This window comes from Camelus dromedarius, chromosome 12 (assembly GCF_036321535.1).
Source record: "Camelus dromedarius isolate mCamDro1 chromosome 12, mCamDro1.pat, whole genome shotgun sequence".
In the NCBI taxonomy this organism is placed as follows: Eukaryota; Metazoa; Chordata; class Mammalia; order Artiodactyla; family Camelidae; genus Camelus; species Camelus dromedarius.
The window spans coordinates 60,476,087-60,503,119 of NC_087447.1; the positions used below are offsets into that span (position 1 = coordinate 60,476,087).

Here is a 27,033-nt window from a genome sequence, read left to right on the forward strand (position 1 = left end):
TATTAGTCCAACTACAACCTTCAGCTATAACCTGACTTTCTCCCTTTTACCTAAGGTTTTATATAGTGTATAATTTTCTGTACTTTTGGATATACGGTGTTCATGTGAATTTCTCTCCCCCCGAACATTTGTAGGTTGTTTTTTTCTCCCCCTATGCAATTCCCATTCTTCTGTTTAATTTGTGTTGTTAGCAGTGGTAGGAACCACTCTGAGCTTGGTAACTGACTAAAAGACGTGCGCAACCCATTCACTGAATGAGCAGCTACAAAGACGTACTGCGGCAATAAGAATGCTGATTAAAGAATCTCTTCCACTGTATTTTTATTGGCTCTAGTCTAGAACCTAGATTTTTCATTGTTGTTTTCAACTTATGTGGAAGAATTTTGGAGACTAAAGTACCACATAAATACAACTGTATTATTGTTATTCTACTTATGTTCTATAACAATGTTGTACATTTTAAGAAACATGTATAAAGTAGCACAAAAAAAGAAAGTATTTTCATCCTGCTCTGTCTTCTGAGAAGACTAAATTTCACCTTCAGAACCTTGGAATCTACGTAATTTGTAACAAAACTGAATTTCTTACTCAAAACATGCAAGCATATCCACACACACACACACAAACTTATATGGGTAAATTGGGAAGATAGCCTAGATCTTCATATCACCTGAATGTATTTTATTCACAAGCCTGAGTATCCTCCAAACCATGAATAAACAATTCGATAATTTAAGTAAAGGTTTCGAATAAAATGCATAGATTCTGGGGTCGGACTACGGGTCCAGCCCCCAGCCCTATCAGGTACTCGCTGGGTGGCTTTGAACAGTCATTTAATTCAACCTTCTGTGCCTTATTTTCTGATCTGTAAAATGAGGATAATAACAGTAGTTACGTCACAGTCTGGTATTCTCTTAAAAAAAACTCAGAATCTAGCATAAATAAATAAATAAATACATACATACATACATACATACATACATACATACATACATACATACATACATACAGACACAAGTGAACTTACTTACAAAACAGAAACAGACTCACAGACATAGAAAACAAACATGGTTACTGGGCTGGGTGGGGAAGCGGATGGGTAGGGATAAACTGGGAGTTCGAGATTTGCAGATACCACCTACTATATACATAATAGATAAATAACAAGTTTCTTCTGTAGAGCACAGGGAACTATATTCAATATCTTGTAGTAACCTATAATGAAAAAGAATATGAACATGAATATATGTATGTATATGTATGACTGAAATATTATGCTGTACACCAGAAATTGACACAGAATTGTAAACTGACTAGACTTCAAATAAACAAACAAACAAACAAATAAATAAATAAATAGACTTGGAAAGAAAAAGAGACAAGGAAAGGGAACTAAAGGAAGTGTAGGGAAATGAATCTGTCCTCCTCAGTGCTAGAATAGCTTTGGCTCAACATAGAGCTTCCAGGACCTCCTTTCCCTTGGCTTCACCAAGTTCCCATTTGACATGCTAGTAAGAGCAGATGCCTCTCCCCAGAAGGAAAATCCCACACGCTCTCCTCCTTCCACATCAGGCAAAAGGAGCCCTTGGGGTAAGAGGCTTCTAGAAGAGAAGATTCTTGGGGATCAGCAACCCTAACACTTAACTGTACTGCATAAATACCTCCACCCACCAATAGCACATTCTTCATTTCCTCCTCCTACGGTCATAGTAGGAGGAAGATAAACCAGGACAACAAGCCTAAGCTCATAAGTATTTGTCTAACCAGGGTTAACTTCTTGAGTTTCAAATCCTATGAAGCCGACAATGCCTTTGGTTCTTTGTCATTGTTGACAAAGGCTGTCCACTGTGTTCCCCGGGGTTTAATGAACAAATCTTTTTAGAAACATGCAATAGGAAATCATTCCTTTTAAATTCCCTTAAAAAAAAAAATTCAAGCAGAAAACAAATCATGCTCTACAACGAACTCTTGCCAGCAAGCAGGCCCTAAAGGCAGAGAGCTCTGTTTAAAAGAGAAATCCAGGGATCACTGTAATAAAACAGTCTGAGAAGTTCAGCAGAGCTGGCTCAGTCATTTACTATTACTTGGCTGTCACTGTCGTCCACACATTTGAGGAGGACCTTCCCTCTCCCTTTTCCAGAATTCTCACATTATATTTCCTCTCTTACATAAATAAAACACAAAATACAATTACTAACCATGCAACACTCCGAGCTAGAGCCAGCGGGAGTGTTGACTATCTTCAGATTGAGAGGCTAGGTGCCAAATCTCATTTAAAACGCATTCCCTCCACATGCTTTTCAAAGCAGTAGAGTTAGGCTCTTGGCGGAGGTTCTGTGACGTTCATAATTGCTTTTCCCTCCAATATCCCTTTTATCAGTAAGTGAAAATGGTGGTATATATCTCCTCCTGATGAGTTTTTCAAATGAAAATGAGGAAAGAAATGTCCAGTTACATTCATGTCTGGGAAAAGGAAACAGTTTCGGCTTTAAAAAATTTTTTCTGAATGTCTTCTGAATTGAAATATCTTTAATACAGCATACAAATAGCAACCTCCTAGAAAGGTATATTAAAAATCAGAAAAAAAAAATATCCTCAGGAGAAGACTTGTCTTGCAAGTCCCAAGATAAACCTTTATTGTTAAAATCAATCGAATTTTAGAGACCTAACATAAAAATTGTTGACCTGATAAGCAGTTTTCATTGTAAGTTCATCAAATTACGTTGCTAATAGAAAAATCTGGGCTCTTCAAAAATGCTGTTTTCATCAAAAAAAAAAAAAAAAAGGATTCTTCAAGAACAATTAAATGTGGAGTTTCTTTCTTACATGGCTATTAGTATTAGTATAAGCACAATTTTTTCTTGCTAACATTTATTAAGTATATCTATATTCTGACTACATTGCCGCATGCAACTATTTAAATCTGACAACCCTATAATACATGCATTTTATTATTAATCCCATATAATAGACAAACAAAAAGACAAATTATTTGTCAAGGTCACACAGCTATTAAGTGATGTAGCTCTTAACTGCCATGCTATGTTGACCTCCTAGGAAGGAAAGTTAATGTATTTTAAAGATCCAAATGAACACCAAAAAAAAAAATCTGACTTTAGTGTATATGAAATGTGATTTCTTTAAGGTGTTATGCAATAGAATTGTTTATAAATACTAATGAAAAAAATCTAAAACATAGGTAATAGGAATGAAAACTAGGTTAAGCTAAAGGCGTGCATAATCACGGAACAAGACAGCTGGATCCTAAATAGTATTAAGTGTAATATTTTGAGCAAAGAAAGTAAGACTTCTGCTTTGCCAATAAAGCTCGCATACCCCAAGAGAATTGCATTTGTTTTGGTTTCTGGCTTTAAAAGGGATACAGGGAAGCCACTCCAAACAGCAGCCAGCTTCATTCAGTGGTTAGGAATGTGGGCTCTGGAACCTGACACCTGGGCTCGAACTTAAGCTCTTCTATTTACTAGCCATGACTTTCAGCAAGTTATTTACTTCACCTCTCACTGCCCCATCCTCTATCCTGGACAATGGGAATAATAATAATAATATTAAACCGCATATTTTACCAGAGTTGTTGGGAGGATTTAGTGAGATTAACCATTAGTACGATAAAAACTCAATGAATATGAACTATTAATTTATTCAAGGGAGAAAATTCAGAGTCATGATGAGACTTGAAATATCGTGCAGGGATTTTTCGAGAAGAAGAGGAACTCAATATCCATGGCCTCCAGAGTCACAGACTTTTAAATCACTGGATAGAAATGAAAGTAAAACAGATTCTGTTTGAAAAGAGAAATAACTTCATGAAAACCAGAGCTTCCTGAGGACAGAATGTGCTTTTCAGAATTAGTTCTTTACTTAGACATACTGTAGGGAGACTCAAGGAGTTTTGGTCAAGATTATCAGTTAAGCTTCTTTCAAAATTAGATATTCTATGAAAATAAAATTGACCTTAGAAAATCATACAAAGCAATTGCTCCTTCTTACTACAAAAGTCTGCTTACCTAAGGAAACCAGTCTAATTTCTAATTGATTCATCACTGAAGTCAAAAATTATCTAAAATTTCTAGTCCACATTGATTCTTCAATTCTCTAAACTACTAGAATTCTTGAAAATCAAATACATCTATTTTATTGGAAACACTTGGAAAATAGGCACTATAAAATTGCCTCTGGCTCCTTTAACTGATGTTTTAAGTTACAAACTAATTACCAACGCTGGAACACTAAAGATCATACATTACCTTGTCTTTCTGTACCTTAGTAAAGTACTTAGCACATTGATGGAGAAAGGAGCAAATGCCCAGCAAATAGTGATTTTCTGTTCAAACCCAAAGCGTACAGTTGAACAAAATCTCAATGTAAATTCAAGAAACTTGTTTGAATAGTTGCACTTTACTCACATAACCAAAAGCTAGAGAAAGAAATTATCAAGGTGTTTCATAAGTAAAGATATGGCTTAAGCCCTCAACATTGGCACAAGTGATAACTCCAATACATTTACTTACGGATAGATCCTTCAGCAGTAAAAAGAACATTGTGAGAAATGATCCATTCTGAGAAAGCTGTAAGATTTGTCAGTCGTATTTTTTTCCACACCAGAAGCATAATCTATGTAGCTTTCCTCAAAATTAAACTTCTTAGGGTTACAAACTTGTAGTTATAAGATGAATAAGGTCTGAGAATCTAATACACAGCCTGGTGACTACAGTTAATAATCCTCGTGTACTGTTTATTTGTACTGTATTGTACATTTGAAATTTGCTGGGAGAGTAGATTTTAAATGCTCACACCAGAAAACAAAAGATAGCTATGTGAAGAAATGGATTTGTTAATTCACCTGACTGTGGTAATCATATCACAACACGTATTTATATCATCACAGTGAACACTTTAAATATATACAATTTCATTTGTCAACTACACCTTAATGAAACATTAAAATTCATAGAAAAATGCACACTAATAGAATGCTTACAGTATTGTGTATTTGTTGTACAACACTCATTTCAGTGTTAGAATAACTTTTCTTCATTTTTATCAATAACATGTAGAGAACTATTAATTCACTTGGCATAACTGATAATAGATAACTCATTCTGTAGATGCCTTTGGTTATTTCTTTCCATAAATTAAAGTTACTTTCTGTTTATGACACCTGTTCTGCAGAAGTAAAATCAACATTTAAATATACCTTATTTTACTTCCCTAAAAATGGAGAAAAAACTCAATACTCCCTAAACTTCAGAAGTCTGTTTGAACTCCTGAACCTTTAAAAAATAACTCTCTTTTGAATTACAAAGAAACAGATTTTTTCAGAGTTTTAATTTCATACATCATAAAGGCAAAAGAATGCATAATTAATAATGCTAACAGATCACTGCATTTTCCCCTCTTCTGTTACAGCTAGAGAGAGAGAGGAAGAGAGAATAATCCCAGATAAATCAAGATATTAACCTTTTTAAAAAATCTCATATGTTCATGTGTGACTGAAAAATTGTGCTGAACACTGGAATTTGACACAACATTGTAGAATGATTATAAATCAATAAAAAATGTTAAAACAAAATCTCAAGACCAAATTCTTAGAAATACAGAACTTTCTAAAAGAAAAAAAAAATAGAGTCTAGCAGTAAAAACAAAAAAAAAAATGAATTTTTGATTCAGAATCCCAGGATTTGAATCCAGGATCCCACAGTTAAGTCAGCTTTAGCAAGTTATGTACTCTCTTCTCTCTATGCTTGTTTTCCCACCTGTAAAAGGGGTTTAACAACATTATTTATCCTTATAAAACTGTAGTCCTTGAATAACATAAAGCTTCTAAATCATTCTGAATTTATGCTTGGTATATAGCACACATCATGTAACTGTTTTAAATTACTATTATCATCAGTAGCACATCTGTCATAGTTCATTTTACGATAAAAGCCCTGGACAGGCAAACAAGCCATTTAAAGAACAGAATATAAAGCAGATTTTCTCTGCTAAGGGCTTTGTCAGTGTCCTGATGCTCCACAAGAATATGTTTTACCTACAAAGGGAAAAGAGCAGAATCCAGAACTGCCATTGACTGTGACCCTCTTCCCTGTGTGCCAGGAATGGCCAGCTGGCAGCAGGCATTATAATATGTGGCCATGTTTCCAATGCTCTACAATTACACATTCTAGAACCACGGTACAGAACAAATTGAGCTGGAACGCATCAGATAGAGATGGTTATAATACTGTTCTATAAACCAGTGGCCTCCAAAATTGGGGGGAAAACATCTTGAACATGCACCTTAAAATCAATATATAATTTATGTACATGACTTACTGTACTGACAAAGTACCTTATAAAACATACTGAAGAAGAAATTCACCGCAGGTCTGAATCTTTCCCCCAGTGCTGTTTCCCTGGAAACATTTTGGGTTAGGATAAATGGGGAGTGCCCGCTGTGTCACCAGCCAGCACTATTTATTATTGGTGGAATGCATCTGGACCAGGAGGATGACGAGTGACCTCAACGTCCTGATGCCGTGTGTTCTAGGGGCTGAGGGCATCCCTGGAGGAGATTTGGACTGTTACCAAAATGCTGGTTCCTGTGAAGCATGAGCCTTACCCAAGGCAAGGTTCTCCTTGTCTGTCCATATGGTCTCCTCATCTTAAAACTGAGTTACTGCACGGGAGGTAAGGGAGAGAAGGTGGAAAATGGTTCCTGAACAACCAGAGAGACTCCCACTGAAGAAGCAGCTGCCATCATCCTGGTGACATCTACATCTGCTGTCCTGTATCCCTCCACTAAACCGTGAACCTGATGCCAATGGCCTATGGTGTCATGTTAGTGTGAGTGTCAAGACAAAAACCACAAGTCTCCCCGGGGACCATGCAGACATATGCTTATACAAAAATATATTATTCCCTTCCTCTAACCCAGTGAATTATTTTAAGCACCATACATCTGAGTACACTGCTTGGGTCCACATGCTTTTCAGAGTATTTGGGATATATTCTTCGTAACACCTTGGAATACTATCTTTTTTCCCCTTTGTGATTTTCTGGTGTTTTTGACAGATCCTGGTCTTTGGTCCTTGTAAATCTTTGGCTTTTGCTGCAAATATTTACTGCCCCTAGGCCTTTATGAAACTAAAAACTAGTAACTCCATGGTTACAAACTCTGCAGCAGCAAGACACAAGGAATTCCTGAAAATTCAAATACTAAATATCTTCTTGAAGTTCTTCAGTTCCTACTAATTTTCTTTTAAGAATTTACCGGGATAGAATTCTAGGGGGCTTTAAAAACTACATCATGGCAGGAGAAGTAACTTTGTCTTTAAGTTTTAATATACTTTTATACTTTTAACACATGCGATATGGAAAACAGAACTATTTCTTCTATTTTGACACTAAACCCTCAATTCCAAGTAACCAAACAGTTTTACCACTCCCTATAAAAATTTCTACGGATTTATCTTTTATTGCCCCATTTTTAGGCACACATGGTTTTAAAAGTATTTTTTTAAAACTTACCCTGAAACATGTAACATCAGCAGCATGTAGAAGACAAAGAAGAGATTATGAGTGTACCAGAAGATGTCATAGTAAGAAACTCTGGAAAAACAAAGGACTCGATTTCAGTTCCACTGTATACTCTATCTCACTAAAAAGATCATGCATCCTTTCAAATACATGTTACAACTGAAAGTTAAAATCTGAGTTCATCTGAGATTTATCTATTAATACGAAAGTATGAACATGACTGCAGAGAGAACTGACAAAATTATGAGTAACACTTTGTCATTTTGAAGACTCTTTGTATTTCAAACAAAGATACATGAAAAATTAAAACCAAGTGTTTATTTTTTAAAGTTATTATTATTGAGAAGGGGAGGGTAGAGCAGAGTGGTAGAGTGCCTGCTTAGCATGCACAAGGTAGCCAGTACCTCCACTAAAAAAATAAATTAAAAAAAATTTTTTTTAGTTATTATGATATAAGGCTAAGGAACAGGAAATGGTCCACTGTCCTTTATATCAATATTTTCAATTTTCAAATGATTTCTAAAACAACTAAGGTTTCTATCCCAATACAGATTCTGAGAGTAGTTCAAAGGAAACCCAAGTGGAGAGAAATTAAATAAATGCTCATTAACATGTTATATTATTTTTCTGGGCAGTGTATAACTTTGAATAACACCTTGTATTGTTGTCCTGGGGGAGGACAAAGAGTCTGAAAAGGAAAGAGCTTAGTAAACACAACCTATAAGATGTTTGAGAGCAGTGAAAAGACCAATAGTGATTTTATTTCTATGTCTGGGTGGATATTCATATATGAGAATCTTGGAGTTGGAGGGCAGGTATTTATAAAAGCTTAGATGATTCTGATACAACCTCCAGAATCTTTCAGAACCCCTGATTTAGGCAATAGCCCACTGATTCACCTTTACCTCATTCATAGTTTCTGCTATCATAAACAAGGTCATGAACATCCTTGTAACATGTGCTTTTTGCACGTATCTGACTCTTTTTGAACCTAAATGCCTAGACAGTGGAATTACTACATCAAAGGGCACATATTCCGTCAGATTTTGATACACATTGCCCATTGCTGTCTGAAACATCTCTATCAATTACGAACCCGACCATGGCGTAGGGGTGTCTGTTTCGCCAAACCCAGACTCCACTTTATAACTCTTCAGTATTTTGTGAAAGTGGAATTGAGTATTATTTCATTTGTGTGTTACTCACTTATAATTCTTCCGTGACTTAAATGCTTATAATAATTACCCTTTCTACAGTATATTTCTCAATTGTCGTGTGTTAATTATTCAAATTTTAATAATGTACTACTTCCATGTAAGTTTAATAATTTTCCCAGTAACATGTTTAGGTGTCAATTTTTATAATGTGTATTGACATGCAGAAGTTTTAGTTTCCATATTTTTAGATAGTCAAATATTTCTTATATTTTCCCTTGTCCATTATAAGAGCTGATAAATATCCACTTAAAGTTTCTTCTAAATCTTTAAAAATGATATATATATTTTTTTATAGTTAACCCTGTAATTTATCTAGAACTTCACTCACTTAAGTTTTACTTTCCTCATAAGTGTGTAAAGGCACCTTCATTATTTTACAAGTTCTTACATAGAACCAGGTCCCTTACAACTATTATTTGGTTTAATGTCTTGGTCATTTTTGTAAGTCAGTCCTATTCTGTTCTTTTTTCCTTGAAGTATAGTTGATTTACAAAGTTATATTAGTGTCAGGTGTACAACATAGTAATCCCCTATTCTGTTTTAAGTTATTGAAGCATAATCATTTTAATGTTTAATAAGCCACATCCCCTCTGCTATTCCTCTTTGGAACATGTACTTAGATGATTTTTCAGGTGAACTTCAGAATTGCTCTGCTAACTTCAAAAAACAAACAAAATAACCTATCTTGGATTTTGATTGGAATTGCAACAAACCTATAAAATCACTGGGGAAGAATTCAATCTTTGCAGTATACAATCTTTATTCAAAACCACTTATTTCTCTCAGTGAAGTTCTGTAGTTTTTTTCTATATTGCTTCCACCTAGTTTTTTAAGTTTATGGCTAGATATTTTATGTCTTTGTTGCAATTGTGAATGGTAGCTTTTGTATTTTATTAAATTTTCAAACTAATAATAGCTCTTACATAAGAGCAATTTTTTATTCTTTGTTTTGTACTCATTTACCTATTGCAACTCTTTTATTTGGTATAACACTAATTTTTTCCACAATTCTCTTGGATTTTCTGGCTACACAATTATATCTGTCTGTCTGGAAATAATGATAATTTGTTGTTTTATTCTTTCTAATAATTTTAAATGTTTCATTTCTTACCATATATAAATTACGGTGAAATTAAAAATATCACTTTGGCTTTTTCATATTCATAATTTTCTTAGAAATGTATCTCATGTTTCACTAGTATGATCTCAGTTCTGGCTTTATTACCTTTTTCATTCTATTCAGGATATTAATTCTTTGTTTCCTCTGATTATTCTAATCCAGAATTAGAATTCAGATTTAATAACTGTCATTTTAAAATTTATTGAGATGAAAATATGTTTGTATTCCTGTCATCTGTTATTAAAATGTATTACTTACTTTTACAGATTGACCCATGTTGAACCATCATTGAATTACTAGACTACATTCAAATAGCAGATCAAACACTAGTCATATTTATTCCCTTAATTTTTCATTATAATACTTTATTCCTCACTGGCAAGGAAAAAGGTAGAAGAAGGTTATCTCCATGATCCATTTAAGAATGCCATGATTCTCACAATAAAGCTTAGAGGAAAAAGCAGAGTTGGCTTTATAATCTCCTTTAAACAAACACACACACACACACACACACACACACACAAACCCTGAAGATGAGAGAAGTTCACTGAATTGTTTATGAGCACTAATGTAATGGTCCAGTTGAGAACAGATTCTATTCTATTTTTCAGAATTCTCTCTCAACTAATAATTTTTCTAGATGCAGAACATGCATATATCTTCAGTCTTGTAAATAAATGTCAGATGCTCTACTTTTCCTTTAAGAACTCCTAAAGCTGAAAAAGTAAGTATTTTTTATGAATGCTTTACCTAACCAAAATAAAATCTTCTTCCCATCAAATGCGCACCTTCATGATTGATGTTAGAAATTTACCTCTCTGTAAGATGATTATTAATTCTTAAGAAAAGCCTCAAAAGTATTCTTATCACTTGACCCAGTCATTCCACATCTAGGTATTTTGCCTTAGGATATAATTGAAAAAGTATGCAAAGACAGATGGATTAGGATGTTCGTTTCAGAACTGAGATACTGAAAAAAATGGAAACAACCTAATAATCCAATAATAGGGGACTGGAAAAGGAATGTGTAACTACATGGTGACATGCTGTGCTGTAAGTAAAGAGAATGATAGAGAAACATTTATGAACGTGAAAAATGTTCCTAACAGATTTAAGTAAAAAGCAGATTTAAAATAGTATGTATAATATTATCCTATTTTGGTAAAACAGAGATTTGTGAAGAGAAAGATCAGGAGTGTGAAAGGGAGAGAAAGAATGATTTTGGTGGAGGTAGGAGATGAAAAATGAGTGAGAGAAAAAAGGAGTAAGTTTGTAAACATAAACACTGGAAAGTTTACGATGTTAACGTCTGAATGGTGGGTTTATGTGGGAGGTTTTAGTGGGTTTACGTGTGCACAGATGTGTTCAGAAGTCCCAGGATAGACTCATTTGAATGTGATGTTGGGCAATATTTTCCAAGCATGTGTGTGTGTGTGTTCATTAAATTTCACATCTCAGCAATTAGACGACTGAAGACTTTTGAAGATTAAACACATTATATACTTTTTGCTTTCTTAACCAAAATGTTTGACCAGAAATCTAACACACTCTAAAATATTAAGAAAACTAGAATGGGGCCATCAGAAAACACGTGAATGTGCTCGTGAAATTATATATATGCAATTGCTCAAAATCTCTTAGCTGGAAGAATGAATGGGAAGGTTACTTTAGCGGATGTCAACTAACCAGGCTTCCAAAGCTTTGTTTAGAATATACCACATTAAATCACAGCAAAACAAACTCATATCAGGAAATGTGTTATAAGATATTTTAAATGATACATTCCTGTGCATCCATGCTGAATTCAATCTCGTGTCTCACGGAGACACAGGATCCTTCAGAAGGAGGACCCTGAAGAACTCAGATTTCCCCAGTCGTCAGAACATCTCCGTACCCAATTCCTTACAACCCAGAACATGTGACTAAAAGATGTTTCAAAAACAGGAAATATACAGAAATGCCTCTACTTCCCTCTTAGTTACACAGGACAGTCCATTAATGAGAATATTGCCTTGGCTAAGCGCTCTGGTTACTCAGGACTTTTTCTACATATGAAAATGAAGATAACCTGAAGGAAATTTAAATAATCTGACCAAGAAATAGCGAAATAATGTCGGAAACTCACCGTATCGCGTATGTTGAAGCTGTCATCATCAGAAATAGCACCAACACCATGCAGACGCCTGTCAGGCCAGGAACTACAAAAACGTACATAAGTACGTGTTAACTTAGGTCACACTGGGGGAAAGAAGTACAAAAAATTATTACCTTAAAATTCAAAGCACTATGTCGCTCTGTGGGAAGCCCGATTCAAATCGTGGATCTCCTTGTATGCTCCCTCTCAAGAAAAACTCTTTAATTAGCACTAGTTTCAAGGTACTTAAGACACAGCTGAGTCTATTCCACCTTTAACCCAAGAGTCCATTTTTGTTATTTTCAAATATTCCACTCAGATGGTGACTATATGCAAACTTCTACAGGGACATATGGTACCAAATGTCGATAATTAATACAATGGGACAGGGCTGACACTTGATATCCTTGTTGTTCTGGTTTCTCTACTAAAACCTCCTTACTCTCCGCCTCCCAACTCCCAACCCCTTTGGAGCTAGTAGCTCCTTCAGTTTCAATTTCAAAGCATTTCTTTTGAGCTTCACTGTCTAGAATAATTTTAAAGATAAAAATAAACAGAACCTAAAGCTTTCTCAAAACCACAACTTCAAATGTAGAACGAGAAATGGTCAATTTCAAGAAAAAAAAAAGTTACAGCGCTGATGTTTTAAGTAGGCTGGCAAATCTGTTTCCTTAGTGTGGAAAACACATTGAAATCAGGGCTTCTGATACAACATAACACTCATTTCTTAAAAAAGAAAATATACAAACATGTCGATTTTCAAAATTCATACTGACATGACACATTGCTACAAATCCAGCATTGGCTCATAGAGCATGTCCACAATGAACAGGTGATGTGCTCCATCAGAAAGAGTGAAAATTACAAGTCTCATTTCTTATTATCTTATTACAACCAAACAAAATGCCGTCTGTAAGTTAACTTTACTTACTCTTACAATCACATAAGCAACTGTAAGTTCTCAATGCCCTTGCTGAGAGATTCCTCCTAAATCTATGTAGAAAAACTACTGAAGTAATTCTGTCTCCAAAAGTGCAGACACCCCCCGAATCCTCTTCCTGCCAAGGAACCACCTATGAGACAGGAGGGCCGTCATGGACTGTAAGCCACTAGCAGAAGCAGACAAGCTGGGCAGGATATAAAAGCAATAAATGCATCACTAGGATTACAGACTGTTTAGCATCGTCGGAAAATAGCGTTAGAAAGCTCAGTGCGGTAGAAACAAGCTTCCACTTGCAAAGGGCCACATGAGAAATGAGGGAGTTGGTCTTTGGACACTTAACACTGCGCACTCTCCTCTTCACTCTTCCTCATACACAGATTGGAAGCCTAACACAATCTGCCTTTCCCTGATGTGCCTGTCCACATCATCGCTTCTCTACACGTCTTTCATAGGGGACTCCCTTTCCCATCGCCTTCCCCATTGCCCCAGGTGAGTCCTCACTTCCTAGGGGCAACAGAAGAGCATGATAACCACATGAGCTCACACTAAAGGACGAATAGCCTAGAAAAACACTCTTTAGAAAGAACAGCATGACCAAAGCCTACAGAATGACCAAGCCTTTCCACTCACAAGTACTTACCCCCAAAAAACTACAAATATATAACCACACACAAAGACTTGTTCAACAAAGTTCAGAGCCACTTCATTTGTCATACTCAAGGCCTGTAAACAATTCAAATCTCCATCAACAGATGAGTGGATAAACAGTCATGGTATTATCTGTACCCGGAAAATTAATCAGTAGTTTTTTTTAAAAAATGAACTGTTGATAGATACTGCACAGATATGTGACAGCACAGATGAATCACAAAATTATTACACTGAGTGAAAAAAGCCAGACCACTCCCAAAAAAAAAACCCCAAGAGAATACAAGCTCTAGGATTCCTTTTATTCAACCTTCTAGAAAATTCCAAGCATTCTTCAGTGATAGAAAGCAGATTCGTAGCTAGGAGGGGCAGAGGGCAGGATGCATTACAAAGGGGTGCAAAGAAACTTTTGAGAATGAAGGACATATTTGTTATCTTGATTTTGATCATGGTTTCACAGGTGTATACACATGTCAAAACCAATCAAACAGCATGCTTTGCATATGTATCATCTAGAGTACTTCAATTAGAACTCAATAAATTTGAAAAAGGAAAAAAAAAAGGAGGTCTGTCTCTCTGGCTTCAAGTAATCAAAAAAAAAAAATCTTTATTTGACCAAATGAATAAATAAACGGTAGAACCCCAGATGGCTCTCTAATGTGGAATTTGTGGTTGGAGAGGCCTTTCAAGCAATTTTATTGAGGCCTCACTAATGTCTATTGTGTCTACATACAAGGTTCCCTATGTAGTCCTGAACATGCCAAGATTAGTTATGGACTGTCTGCAAATCACTTCATCAGAAGGACACATGAGAAAACGGAATATGTTTAGAACAGAGGCATAATTTCCAAAGGGTGTTATTTGAATGTGAATGCCTGTCAATTTCTATTACTCAGAAATGCTGTAACCACTCCTTGAAGAGTCACAGGGCACATTAACGTAAAGTTTCTGAGAAGTACTAAAGTCAAGAAGCCAGTTTAAATTTGAGCAGATATTTCCTCAAACATTTAACTAGAGCACTCCTTTTAGAGCAGAACACAGAAAACATACTGCAGAGACTCAGAGGGTGAACAGTTGACCTCAGTCATGTGAATTCAAGATGAAGGAGAAGCCCCAGGCAGCCTGGGGTATGTATGTACATTCTGGAATTATGGTCCTGTTACCCCAGTCTCACTGAATCTCATCTGCAAACTAAGAAGAATCAAGTCAATGTTTTTTACTCTTCTTTCAGATTTATGAAGTTGTCTTTCAGCTCAAGAATTCATTTTTCCTTCCTATCTCCCAGAAGTATAAAAAGACCAGGGCTTGTACTTCATAAAGTAATAGACTTCAGATCAATGAAGAAGAAAAACTTACTCATAATTAGCAATGACAAGAAAACACTATTACAATTAGAGTGGTCCAAAAAAAGGAGTGGGGTAGGTAACTTAAGAAGCTACGATTTCCTGTCACTGGAATTAAACAAGCAGAGGCTGGCCAACCAATTGTCTGGGATGTTGCAGAGAAAATCTATGCAATCAGTAGTAGAGTTTACAAACAAATGATTTTTATCTGTTCAGTGAATATTTTCTGGGCATATGTAGTGTACTGTTAAGTGCTAGAGAAAAAAAAAAAAGAATCCTGGTCTAAAAGAAATCCCAGTCCAGTGTGGGAGACAGGATAAGCAGGCAATTGTAACACAGGGCATTAAGCACTAAAAGAGAGTGAAGCTTTGCGTGTTTCTGAGGTACATCAAAGGGCATCCTAACCCAGACTTGGATGACAGCTCAGCTAAGTCCCAATAGATTAGCCTCTAACGCTGCACATATCCCAGGAGTCAGGAAGCACAGGTTAGAAGTTATTGGGCCAGTCTAAGTTCACTGGGAAGAGTTACTCGCCAAAGTGAAGTACACTGTGAACTCTCCAAACCTATACTTGTTTCCTTGGGGAAAAAAAACATGCTTGTTATGCCTTTAATCTATGCATGTTAGGTTAATTAATTAGTAGCCCTTAAAATGAATGATTGTGCTATACTGCCATTTTTAGATGAACCTGAGAGATCATTTTCATCCATACTCAGACGTGGTCAGAGATACATCTTGTATTCATTATCCTGTTTTTACCAACATAATTGTGTTTGGTTTTGAGGGGTTTTCTAATTGATATGGAATATTGTGCATTTTATTCTCATCATGCAAGGTACTACCAAATCTGGAGATGCATACTATAAAACTTATTTTACATCATGAATTCTTAATTGGAATGTTTTAACATTTCTTATTTAGTGGGTCTAAATCCATATTTTATGTCACTTGTGGGGCCACAGGCTTTGTTTTCTACAGGATGACCTTAACTTCTCAGTTCTAGGTTACACTGAAACACTTTTAAAGACAGAGAGGGAGAAGATTCTATGTAACATTACACAAACTAAAATCCAAGAAATATATAAACTAATAGAAAATATTCTTTACCACTGAAACAGCTAAAAACGCATATATTCCTTCATCAGGAACTTTGTTTTTCCAAGGTGTTGTGCCTGACAATATTTAAAGATAGCTATGAAATAGTTTTAGGCAGAGATGTAGTCATAACACAAAGCTGGATTAAGGGTATCCACAGAAGACAGTGTCACTCATCCTATTACCATCCTTAGATTCCACTTTGCTCTCTCACCTGCTGCTATTCAGCAGGGTCTACCAGATGCCCTGGGAGCTCTCGAATCATACGTAGGGAGCCTTGTGTTCCAGGCCGATGACCTGGGAAGTAGATGACTCCTGATGGCCAGCATAATATTTCTTTCATGAAATTTTATCGAACTGGGCCACGAAAATGATGCTGACATGCTGATTTTGTAATTCAAGTTGTTTGTATTGACAGAAAGCACACACAAAATATTTTCTCTGCGCGCCCTAGAGGCAGCCCTGTTCCGTCCTGGAAAAGCTCACTTTCAAGTGGAAAACACAGTAAATGTAAGAAAATAAATTATTCATAGTATTTTTACTATGTATCTCTAGGGACCCAAGCTAAGAAGAGACTGGCTCTGCCTAGCAGAATTAGGGAAGAATTTGTGCATAATGGGGCATGTCAGCTGAGGCTTAAAAGATGAGCAGGAGTTGACTGGGGAAAAAAGAAAGTAGGCTAAGAGAGTCGGCAAAAGGTAGGCAGTGTGAAAAGTGACGCTCAAGAGCTTAATGAGATGCTCAGTAAGGGTAAAACAGTAGTAAGAAGGTTAATGAAACACATTGCCAGGTCGCATCCTGGACTCTCTCTAGGACGGAACCAGGAATCTGTGTTGTTACGTGTCATCTCTACTTAGCCCAGCACACGCGTGGCACCCTCTGGGATGGGACACAGGATGATGGTATTTCATGCTAAGTGGACAGATCACTTGCTTATAAGAAAAGGATTCATTATACTAAATTCCTTAATGTAATATCTTTGTTATATAAGAAATCCTTTTATATATTTGTAAACTAAACATTTTAAAGCATTTCAAATGTTCCAAGGCTTCAACTATACTCTGTGCTATAGAAGATAACAATAAAACAAATTCCTTGTTTATTTCTCTGTGACCCCCAAAATACATTGATTCTTCCATGAGGTTTTGTTTTTCTGCTTTTTCTCCCTTCTACTTCTCATCCAATTCTTCAGGCTTAAACCAAAAACATGTTTTCAATGAGAAAAGTTGTAAACAAAACTAAATTGCGTTCCTAAAGAGAAAACTGTGAAATGTGTACTTTGCAAATGGCAAATATCATATATCTACAGGCAGAAAATGCAAATATTATAAATCTAAATACATACTTGTGACACAGAGGGGGGAAACACCTGAATCATTGTTATTTTTCATCATAAAATTGATTCAAAAGAAAAACAATGGTCCTTAATAAGGTGTTAGAGTCAAGCCTTTATGATAGACCATCTCAATTACACAATGGTCCTTGTCCCTGAAATATATGCTATAAACCCCCAAAATACAGTTTTCTTTTCACCATTATAAATGTAAAGTTGAGAAAGAGAAAGAAATTCGTAAGAACTGTATTAACATCAGGGCAAATTTTTGAGATGTTCAAATGTGCTTTAACAAATTAACAGTCTAGACTGAGATTTCACGGACAATATGCTTGAGAAGGAAAAACAAATTACAAATGAAAATGGAGGCACTGAAATTTCAAGAAAAATAATGTATTTTAATGACTGTTCCTCCCCTTTTGTTACAGGTTTTAAGATCACAAAACATCCTACTAAATTCCTGAATTATAAGAACTACATTGATACTCAAGAGTGTTCGGTGCTTCTTTCCAACACCTTGAGGACAGAAATCTATTTCATGTGTATGATCGCCAGTAGCACTTGCCACAGCAGTGGGCACACAGTAGGTCCTCAATCAGCATATGGCACTATGTTAGTTCATTGAAAGAATATACGAAAGGCAAATGCATTTGCTTACTTTTACTCTTTACTCACTTGAACCCCGACTGTCTGCCCTGTCCCTGTTTTCATTTCATTCATTTATGCTTGAGCTCTGAATCATTTGTTCGGATATGCAGATTTTCCAGGTGTTGTATTTTAACATACATCTAAACGCTGTGTGATTTGGTGATGCTTATTTTCGAAGATTTTCCTGAATCTTCAGAAGAAGCAATGAACAACAACTTACCAGTTGTGAAGAGAAGTTTTCTAGGATCCTGAGAAAAAGGAAAAGATAAAATAAAACATTGATAACATGAGGTTCTACAGTCTGTGAGAGGTAAGAGCCATGTATTAAGTATGTAAGATACTGTTCTCCCCATGGAAACAAGAGGGACTCAATTGTGTTTCATACTGTTTTATGATGCTAGAGGAGATTTTAACATGTACAAAATTTAATTCCAAGAAATTTATTCATCTGAAAAAGGAAGAATACTAGATGAGGAGTCAGAGGCCTAAGCTTTCATCTTAATGGTTAATTATAAGCTAGTGGCAGTGGCCTGAAGCCCATCTTTTGATCATTTTGAGATTCAGTATCTTTGGCTATAATATGGAAACATTAATATATACTCTGTCTACCACAATTGCCAAACTGTACCTACAAGGTATCAGAACAGTGAGAATCAAAAGTGATAAAACACCCAGGGATGGTTTGTAAACTCAATACAAAGGATACTAGCTGAGAACTAAAATGTTTCAAATGCTACTGTGAAAAGCAGTGATGATATTCAAATAAGGAGGCTGGGTCCTTGCTATTCAGAAATACAAAACATTAATATTATTATTGTAATATTTCCTTTAAACTACATCCTTGTGGTGTAATAGACTGAAGTCAACTCCCTTCCCATCTTCTGGAAAACTTAGATCAATTCCCGGTAGATCTGTGGAGTATTTTTTCATCCTAAGGGTGCCTAATATTGCACAACTTCTTAATTTCTTTCCTTAGGCCTCCATTGAATGTGGGGTCAGGCCAGGGTATTTACAAAGTAGGAACGCATTTAGATGACACCATTTCAGGGGTCTTGAATAAGGATCCAGTGCCCAAGGATAGCTCCTCATCCAGCTTGGGTCAAGTGACTTCTACCCCTGGGGTTACAAACATGACTAAAGGGTAATCTAGAGTAACCTAATATATAAACAACTGGGAAAAACACGAGATGGGCTGAACAAAGTGGTAATACCAGAAACATGAATAAATAGCTATGGAAACTCAGAAGATGGAACAATTAATACTGCCAGGGAATGAAGAAGGAATGTAGGAGTAAGAGACTGTTTTGCAGATGACAAGACGAGGCAGACTGAACGAGGCCATCATGAATGCACTACCACCACAAACTGAAGGATGGAGGGGACCCTGGAAATCTGGAGAAGGCAGAGTGAAAGCAGAAAGCAAGAACAATAAGATGCATGGCACAAACCCATATTTTCCAATGCAATTCACAGAAGAATTTGACTGTTTGTGTATGTAATACCTGTGTGTGTGTGTGTGTGTGTGTGTGTGTGTGTGTGTGTAACTTTTCATCTTCTTCATCTAGCACATGGCCTGACACCTACCAGGTGTTCAAAAACATTTATTAAAAGAAAGAAGAGAGGGTGGGGGAAAAATGGGAAGGAAGAAAGGAAGGAAGGAAAGAAAGGAAGATGTAAATTAAAACGGTTACCATTTTTCATTCATCAGATGGGCAACACTTTTTTAAAAAACAAATGAGGTATAGAAATAAGTATTCTGATAAACTTGGTGTCAATTGGTGAAGCCTTTTTGGAAGGCAATTCGTCAATCGACACTAAAAATGTGGTACCTTTGAAACCAAAATTCTATTTCTATGAATTTGCTTGGCAGAAGTGTACAAAAAAAAATGTATTGGCACGTAGTTGATGACAAAAACCTGGAATCAAGCAAAACATCTGTGAATAAGGAAAAGACTAAAAATAAATTATGGTGCATTCATGTGAAGAAGATGAGATAGGTGTGTAATTTCCGATACAGCAAGTCATAATACATATATTTATGGAAACAAGTAGATTGCTGAGGAATACGTATCATAAAATACCACTCAAATATCTTACAAGAAAAACAGAAACAGGCTCAAAGACATAGAAAACAAACTTATGGTTACCGGCAAGGGAAGAGGGGTAGGAAGGGATAAATTGGGATTTCGAGATTTGCAGATACTACCTACTATATATAAAATAGATAAACAAAAAGTTTCTACTGTAAAGCACAGGGAACTATATTCAATATCTTGTAGTAAACTATAATGAAAAAGAATATGAAAAGGAATATATGTGTGTGTGTGTATATATATATATATATATGTATGACTGAAACATTATGCTGTACACCAGTAACTTACATACATTGTAAACTGACTACATTTCAACTAAAAAAGAGAAAAAGATCTCTTACAAGAAAGCATCAAATTATTAACTGGCTATTTTCGGAAGAGAAGATGCACTTTTCATTACTTGGGAGTTTTAAAATACTTTATATGGAGCATATACCTCTTTTAAAGTGAAATAAATTTAATGACTAAAACCTCTAAAATGACTAAAAAACTGGAAATTAAGCAAAAGTATATTACACTAAAATAATAAAATTATCATAGTTGTTGAAGTTGTGAATTATAAAACAAAAGAGAGAAGCAAAGAAGGAAAAGGTACAAAAGGAAACTGCATGGCAGGAGTGATACACAAGTAACCCATGGGATGCGGGCAGAGGAGGGCAGAGGGATGCGGGCAGCAGTGGGAGACAGGGAGAGCGGTGACTCTGGTCTGAAATCACTGCATGCGAGGAGCTTCCACTGGCATGCTCAGGAGCTGGACTTCTCCGTGGCTCCTAGTGCTGTGGGCACTCCACAATCACCTGTGAGCTTTTTAAAAATATTAATGCCTGGCTCCCACTCAGATCAGTGAGGTCACACTGGTGTTTTAAAAAACACTAGGGGAGTCAAGGGATTTATTCAGGGCAGCTCATTATTTTGGTTTCGTGATTTATTTGTTTGTTGTTACCCTGACTTCTGTTCTGTCTCGGGAGGGAGGTCAAGCACATGATCACAGCAGTGTTACTCTAATAATTCTGGTGACATGTAAGGGGAAAACAGTGGGGAGGACAGGGAACAGTCTGGTAAGTCACTACCAGACTCAGCAGAACAGGGTGGGGTTCTGATCACAGGGGACACCGAACATTTCGGGGTTGACGCAGTCTTGGCTGTGGGAACGAAAGGCAGCCTGAGGACCCGATGGCAGCGCGGAGCAACAGAGGCCTAACCAGGGCTGTGCACGTGTGGCCACAGGGCTCCGGCCCGGCCGCCTGCCCGTATCAGTTCATTTCATGGGCAGCTCCACATGGAGAAAAGCACCCCTACATCAGATACTACCCGCCACAGAACTCAGCTCAAGGTCACCTATTGTTAAGGCTTAAAAATAAACTAAAGTGGGGAGGGTACAGCTCAGTGGTAGAGTGTGTGTCCCAGGTTCAATCTCCAGTAGCGCCATTAAAAACTAAATTAAACCTAATTAACCCTCAAAAAATAAAAAAATGAATAAAAACAAACTAAGAGTGTGAAGCATTAAAACTCAATTATATTTTTAAGGCAAATCAACCAATGGTCCAGGACCCTCAAATCATCAACCTTCTTTTCTGCCCTTTTTCCCACACGCACAGCATCTGAATTACTGAAGGATTCTCCCCCTGTCATGGTACTGCCGCCAGCCTCCGCTGAGTGACAGCAACTAGACAAAGGCTGTTGGACGCAGCAGGCAGACCTGAGTGGCAGCCATCTGAATGCCACAAAACATAAAAAGTAGACACTCTCCGAACTTTCATTTTCGGCAGGAGAGACTGTGAAATAGTAATTACCTATATTTTTTATTGAAAAGGAATAAAACTCAGCTTGACAAGTGCATTTTAAAAGCATTTGAAAGGAGCCACAAGGTGCAAATTTTCTGTGAAAATCACAGACCCTCATTAGTCATCTCACGACAAGTGAAAGGGAAATGAGAAGACAGCGGCCACCCACCTCATCTCGGTGTCTCGCTGCGTTCAGCTCAGCGAAATCCTCCCGGTAGTTCACTGTGAAGTGGAGGGCATTCACCAGGTGGGCGGCCACGTGCACACCTGCACAATCACACCGGTGGGGGTCAGTGAGATTTTCACATATGCTCTGGGAAGAGGAGTCACTTCCTCTCCTTCAGCAAATAAACAGGGTTGAACTTTGACAGCTCTAAGAGCAATAAAATGTTCGATTAAAAGAGAAGTTTTAAAAGCACAAAGACTCTTAATTATAGACAGTTCTGGTATTAGAATCATGTAAAGGGAAAGGAGTTTCAAAGGCTGGAATAAGAGAGCCCTAGTAAGTCAGAGTCAGAAACACACACACTGACACACAGGCACACACGTCTGTGTATAATAATACGGGCATCTATTTATTCCCACATACAGTAGTCCTCCCTTATCCACGGTTCCATTTTACTGCAGTTTCAGCTACCTGCAGCCAACAGCAGTCTGAAAATAGTCAACAGAAAATTCAAGAAATAAGTAGTTTATAAGTTTTAAATTGCATGCTGTGCTGGGTGTGATGAAATCCCCAGCCGTCCCTCTCCATCCCACCTGGGACATGAATCATCCTTTGTCCAGCCCATCTCACCCGTTAGTCACTTACTAACCGGCTGGGTTATCAGATCAGCCGTCCGAGGGAACCCAGTGCCTGTGATCAAGTGGCCCTTCTTTGACTTAAGAATGGCCCCAAACGGCAAGAATAGTGATGCTGGCATTTCAGATATGCCAAAGAGGCCATAAAGTGCTTCCCTTAAGGGAACAGATGAAAGTTCTCAACTTAGCAAGGAAAGAAAAAACCTCCTGTGTCAAGGTTGCTGTGATCTATGGGAAGAATGAATCTTCTATCTGCGAAATTGTGAAGAAAAAAAGAAATTTTCACCTGCTTTGCTGTTGCACCGCAAACTGCAGAAGTCACCGTCCACAGTACATGTTTAGTTAAAATTGAAAATCATTTTGTACAATGAGATATTTTGAGAGAGAAGAGGGACCATATTCATGTAACTTTTATTACAGTATATTGTTACAACTGTTATATTTTATTAGTAGTAACTGTTGTTAACCTCTAACTGTGCCTAATTTATAAATTAAACTTTATCATAGTTGTGTTTGTATAGGAAAAAACACAGTATGTATAGGATTGGGGACTATCCTTGGTTTCAGGCAGCCACTGGGGATCTTGGAAAGTGTCCCACGTGGATAAGGGGGTCTGGCATATTTTAGATTTTCCACATCTTTTGCTTCTCCCATAGCTCTAAACCAGTTACATATTTTGTATACATCACTGGCACTCAGCCTAAAATACAGGCCTGCTAAAAGGCTTTTAACCAGGTGAAATTTTTCACAATCCACAGATTCAAATCACAGTCTCTACGGCCAATAGCAAAAGTGTTGGTAACCACCTGATGGGACAAAGACTCAGGAGACTACTAATCACCACTTAATAACCTACCCACAATGGCACAGCCAAGAGTGGTCAGTTGACTCAGAGCTTAGACCAGAAATAAAAGTGTCTGGAAATCACGAGAGAGTTGAAGACAAATTCATTTCAGCATGGTCAGGGGAAAGAAAAGTCTCTTGAAAAGGCTGCATATTAAGAAGCAAATGACCTTTTGTGTTGGACTATCATACCCTCCTCCCATCCCAACTTTCCTTGTAGGTGAAAAAAGATTTGAATTAACAGCACGTTACTTATGACTGAAACATTATGCTTTACACCAGAAACTGACACATTATAACTGACTATACTTCAGTTTAAAACAAAACAAAACAACACGACACATTACAATGTATTCAAAAGAACAATACTTAGAAAGCTCTTTTCTTGACCACGTTGCTTGCCTACGAATGACTCAGTTTACTTCTCTGCAAAATGATGATAACAGAAGAGACTTAAATAAGTGACTGAAAATTGCTTACTAAACCGTTATAATTTACACCAATAGATGGAGCATTGTGATTCAAAGGAAGACATGGCTTGGAAACTAGAAACCTCTTCAGCTCCTCCCACCTAGCATGCGAGGTGTATGTGGACAGGCCAAGAGCTCTGAATTACTCACAAAGACAAAGGAAAGCGAGAAAGAAGGGCTGGAAAGCTAAATAAACTGAAAGCTATTTCAAGGATTTATAAAATCCCATCAGTGACCAAATTAGAGGAGGGACAAGGGTCCCATCAAAATGGAAAGGAAGCTGAAAGTCAGTTATCTAACAAGCAAGGACAGGGCTCCAAAGACACAAACACAGGGTACCTGTGGCCCAGGTACAAAACATTACTGAAGCAAAACTGCCCGTGTCCTGTATCTTCAGCACTTCTAACATCTACAGGAAAAAGATCCTTTCATTTTAAAGATTTATATGTTAACTGCATATTTTATGGCTCAAAAGTGCAAAGGCATCCTTAGAGGAATTGACATTTTTTCTGAATTCTCCTGAAAAAAAGCCCTAGCTAACAGCTGGAGGAGATATAGCCTTAAGGGACACATTCATTCACCTTCTTTAAAAGCCTTTTTAGGTTAAAAGAATTCAAGGCTCCTAATTTTAAGCAGCAGAGAGAAAACAATGCAATTTGCATGGATTTTCTCATTTAATTCTCAAAACAATGAAGTAGGTAAAGTTGTCCCATTTTACAGATAAGAAAACTAAGGTTAAGAAAGACAACTTAGCTAAAGTCAGACCCCTAGTGAGTGGCAGAATTCAAACCCTCTGGAACACGTACCCATTCATGGCAATACCCTGCACCATCTCAGTCTTTTCCCCAACTGAAAGGAATATTTGGACACAACTACAGCTTAGAACAAATCAAGCTATGAACGTGCCAATGTTTCCTGATCCTCCTCCATTTTTGACCTTTCACTCTCTTGAGCCCTAATCCAACCCTAACCCTTAACACCCTTGGTCCTCATCTCATCCTGGACTCTGACTCCATCCTCAGCCTTGAATTATACTGGAGTCTTAATCCCACCCCTGAGCCTCTCCCCTTCTCTCACTTCCAGAGGTGGGAACTACCAATGGGAAGATGTCCAGGGACAAAACACCGGGAAAAGATGCCTGTTTCAACAATATGTAGCAATTTTTAAAAAGCTGAAGGTTTAATGATTTCTTGGTAACAGCTATACCAAAACACTCCTGAATCAAAGCAGCCATGCACAAATACCCAGACCAAGCGTCCCCAGTACCAAGACAGCGAGGTCCTATCCAATAACGGCCAGATGAAAATGTCATGTGCTACGGCACTGAGCTAATAAACCCCTGAGACTGTAAAGAATAACTAATTCTACCCTAAGAACTTCACACACATGTTCTCATTTTAGTCTTAAAACCATGGGGTTGGTGCCACTGTCAACCCATTTTACAGTCAGAACAACAACAACTGAGGATCAGGGAGAGTATGTCTCGCAGAGAGACAAAAGGGCAGCTGGGGACACAGCTACACAACCCGGCTCCAGCATCCGTGGACTTAATCAGTATGTTTATTACTTTCTGTTTCAAAAATTGAAAAAGTATAATATAAATGCTCAGGATAAAAATTTATTTTAAAAATGACTCTTAAAAACCAAAAGATTATCACTTGATATATGTATCACTTTTACCTTGGAATTAAGCAGGATCAATTTCCACAGATTTTTGACATTTGTTCTTCTACCCAAGTATTAATATCAAAGAAACATTTAACAAATATAATTTTGGATGGATTCATATTCTATAAATGCAAATTTTGCATTCAAGTTTTCATGCGTTTAAACTCCCATCATATTATTACTTTTAGAGGTTAAAATCTTTTGGTCTCCTTCCCATCTTTCTAAATGAAATCACTTACTTTTAAAAAACAATCAAGTACCAGCCTGGCGGCCCAATTTTGCACATTATAATGTTATACACAAGACACACATTCTCTGTAGTGCCACTAGGGAAATCTCTTTACACACATGGAAGAGAAAATTAAGAAAAAGAAGAAAACCACAAGTTGGTGACAGTAAATAATTTATAGAACAGTCAAAATGCCATTCATAAAATGTTATTCTAACATATTACTTAACATCTTCGATTGGTTTTCTTACCTGAGAAAATACAGATAGTAACACCACAGGTTATGTGGAATGTCCTGCTTTTGTCCAACAATCTTCTGGTTCTCCTGCTCGGGACCTAAATAAAAATCATTTAATGTGATAAAAGTGATGCAGCAAATAAAATACATCCATGATGCTTTGGAAATATGGCAGAGACCCATCAACTAAAAATTGGTGGGATGAATAACAATCAGTCCAGCCAATGGAACACGCATACCATTCAAGAGAACGTGAGAAGGCTTATCCTTGATATGGAAAGATGTATAAGATATATTATTAGGTAAAAATGTTACAGCACGTAGACTACACTGTAATCCTATACTGTTTAAAATTAAAGGCACTATATGTTAACATTTTTACTGGCATTTACCCCCATCAGTCAACAGCTGTCCTGGCAGAGAAATATTAGGGGAGACCTTAACTGATTGCTTTGCATATTTCTGGAATGTTTTAATTTTACAGTATCTATGATTTCCTTTTGTGGTCAAAAAATAAGATTTTTTTTTTAAATGAAGCAATTTCAACCACAGGATTAAATGCCCGCTTGATCTTATGCAAAAGTAAAATGTCAAGCATTTTTGAATGCCTAAGTTTCACACTGGGGAACAATTCTTTAAGGCTTATTAAATACTGAGAGACTTAAGTGGGCACTTTTCATTTCCTGGCATTTATCTTCCGTTTCTTTACACCAAGCCAATGGCCAGCCACAGGGATCAAAACCTAGCATTTTACAATGGTTGGCAACCTAGAGAAATAGGTATTTCCACAGATGACTGCATGACTAAAAGTAAAGCATTTCTAAATATAATTACGTGAAAAAGTTGAGAAGTTTTACTGCCATAAACCCACTCACCTGAACTTC

General features: G+C 36.9%; 1 protein-coding gene across 6 annotated transcripts in view; it reads right to left on the bottom strand.

Moving 5' to 3' along the window:
• The window catches only part of NOX4 (NADPH oxidase 4), a 128,548-nt gene that overhangs the window by 77,567 nt on the left and 23,948 nt on the right, over positions 1 to 27,033 (bottom strand). For all 6 annotated transcript variants that reach the window (XM_064492797.1, XM_031460529.2, XM_031460525.2 and 3 more), the window contains 5 exons: positions 26,163 to 26,247; positions 22,070 to 22,167; positions 18,241 to 18,268; positions 12,002 to 12,074; positions 7,531 to 7,611 (listed from right to left, as the gene is read on the bottom strand). In XM_064492797.1, the coding sequence (XP_064348867.1) occupies positions 7,531 to 7,611; positions 12,002 to 12,074; positions 18,241 to 18,268; positions 22,070 to 22,167; positions 26,163 to 26,247 (365 nt within the window). The remainder of the gene's footprint in view (positions 1 to 7,530; positions 7,612 to 12,001; positions 12,075 to 18,240; positions 18,269 to 22,069; positions 22,168 to 26,162; positions 26,248 to 27,033) is intronic.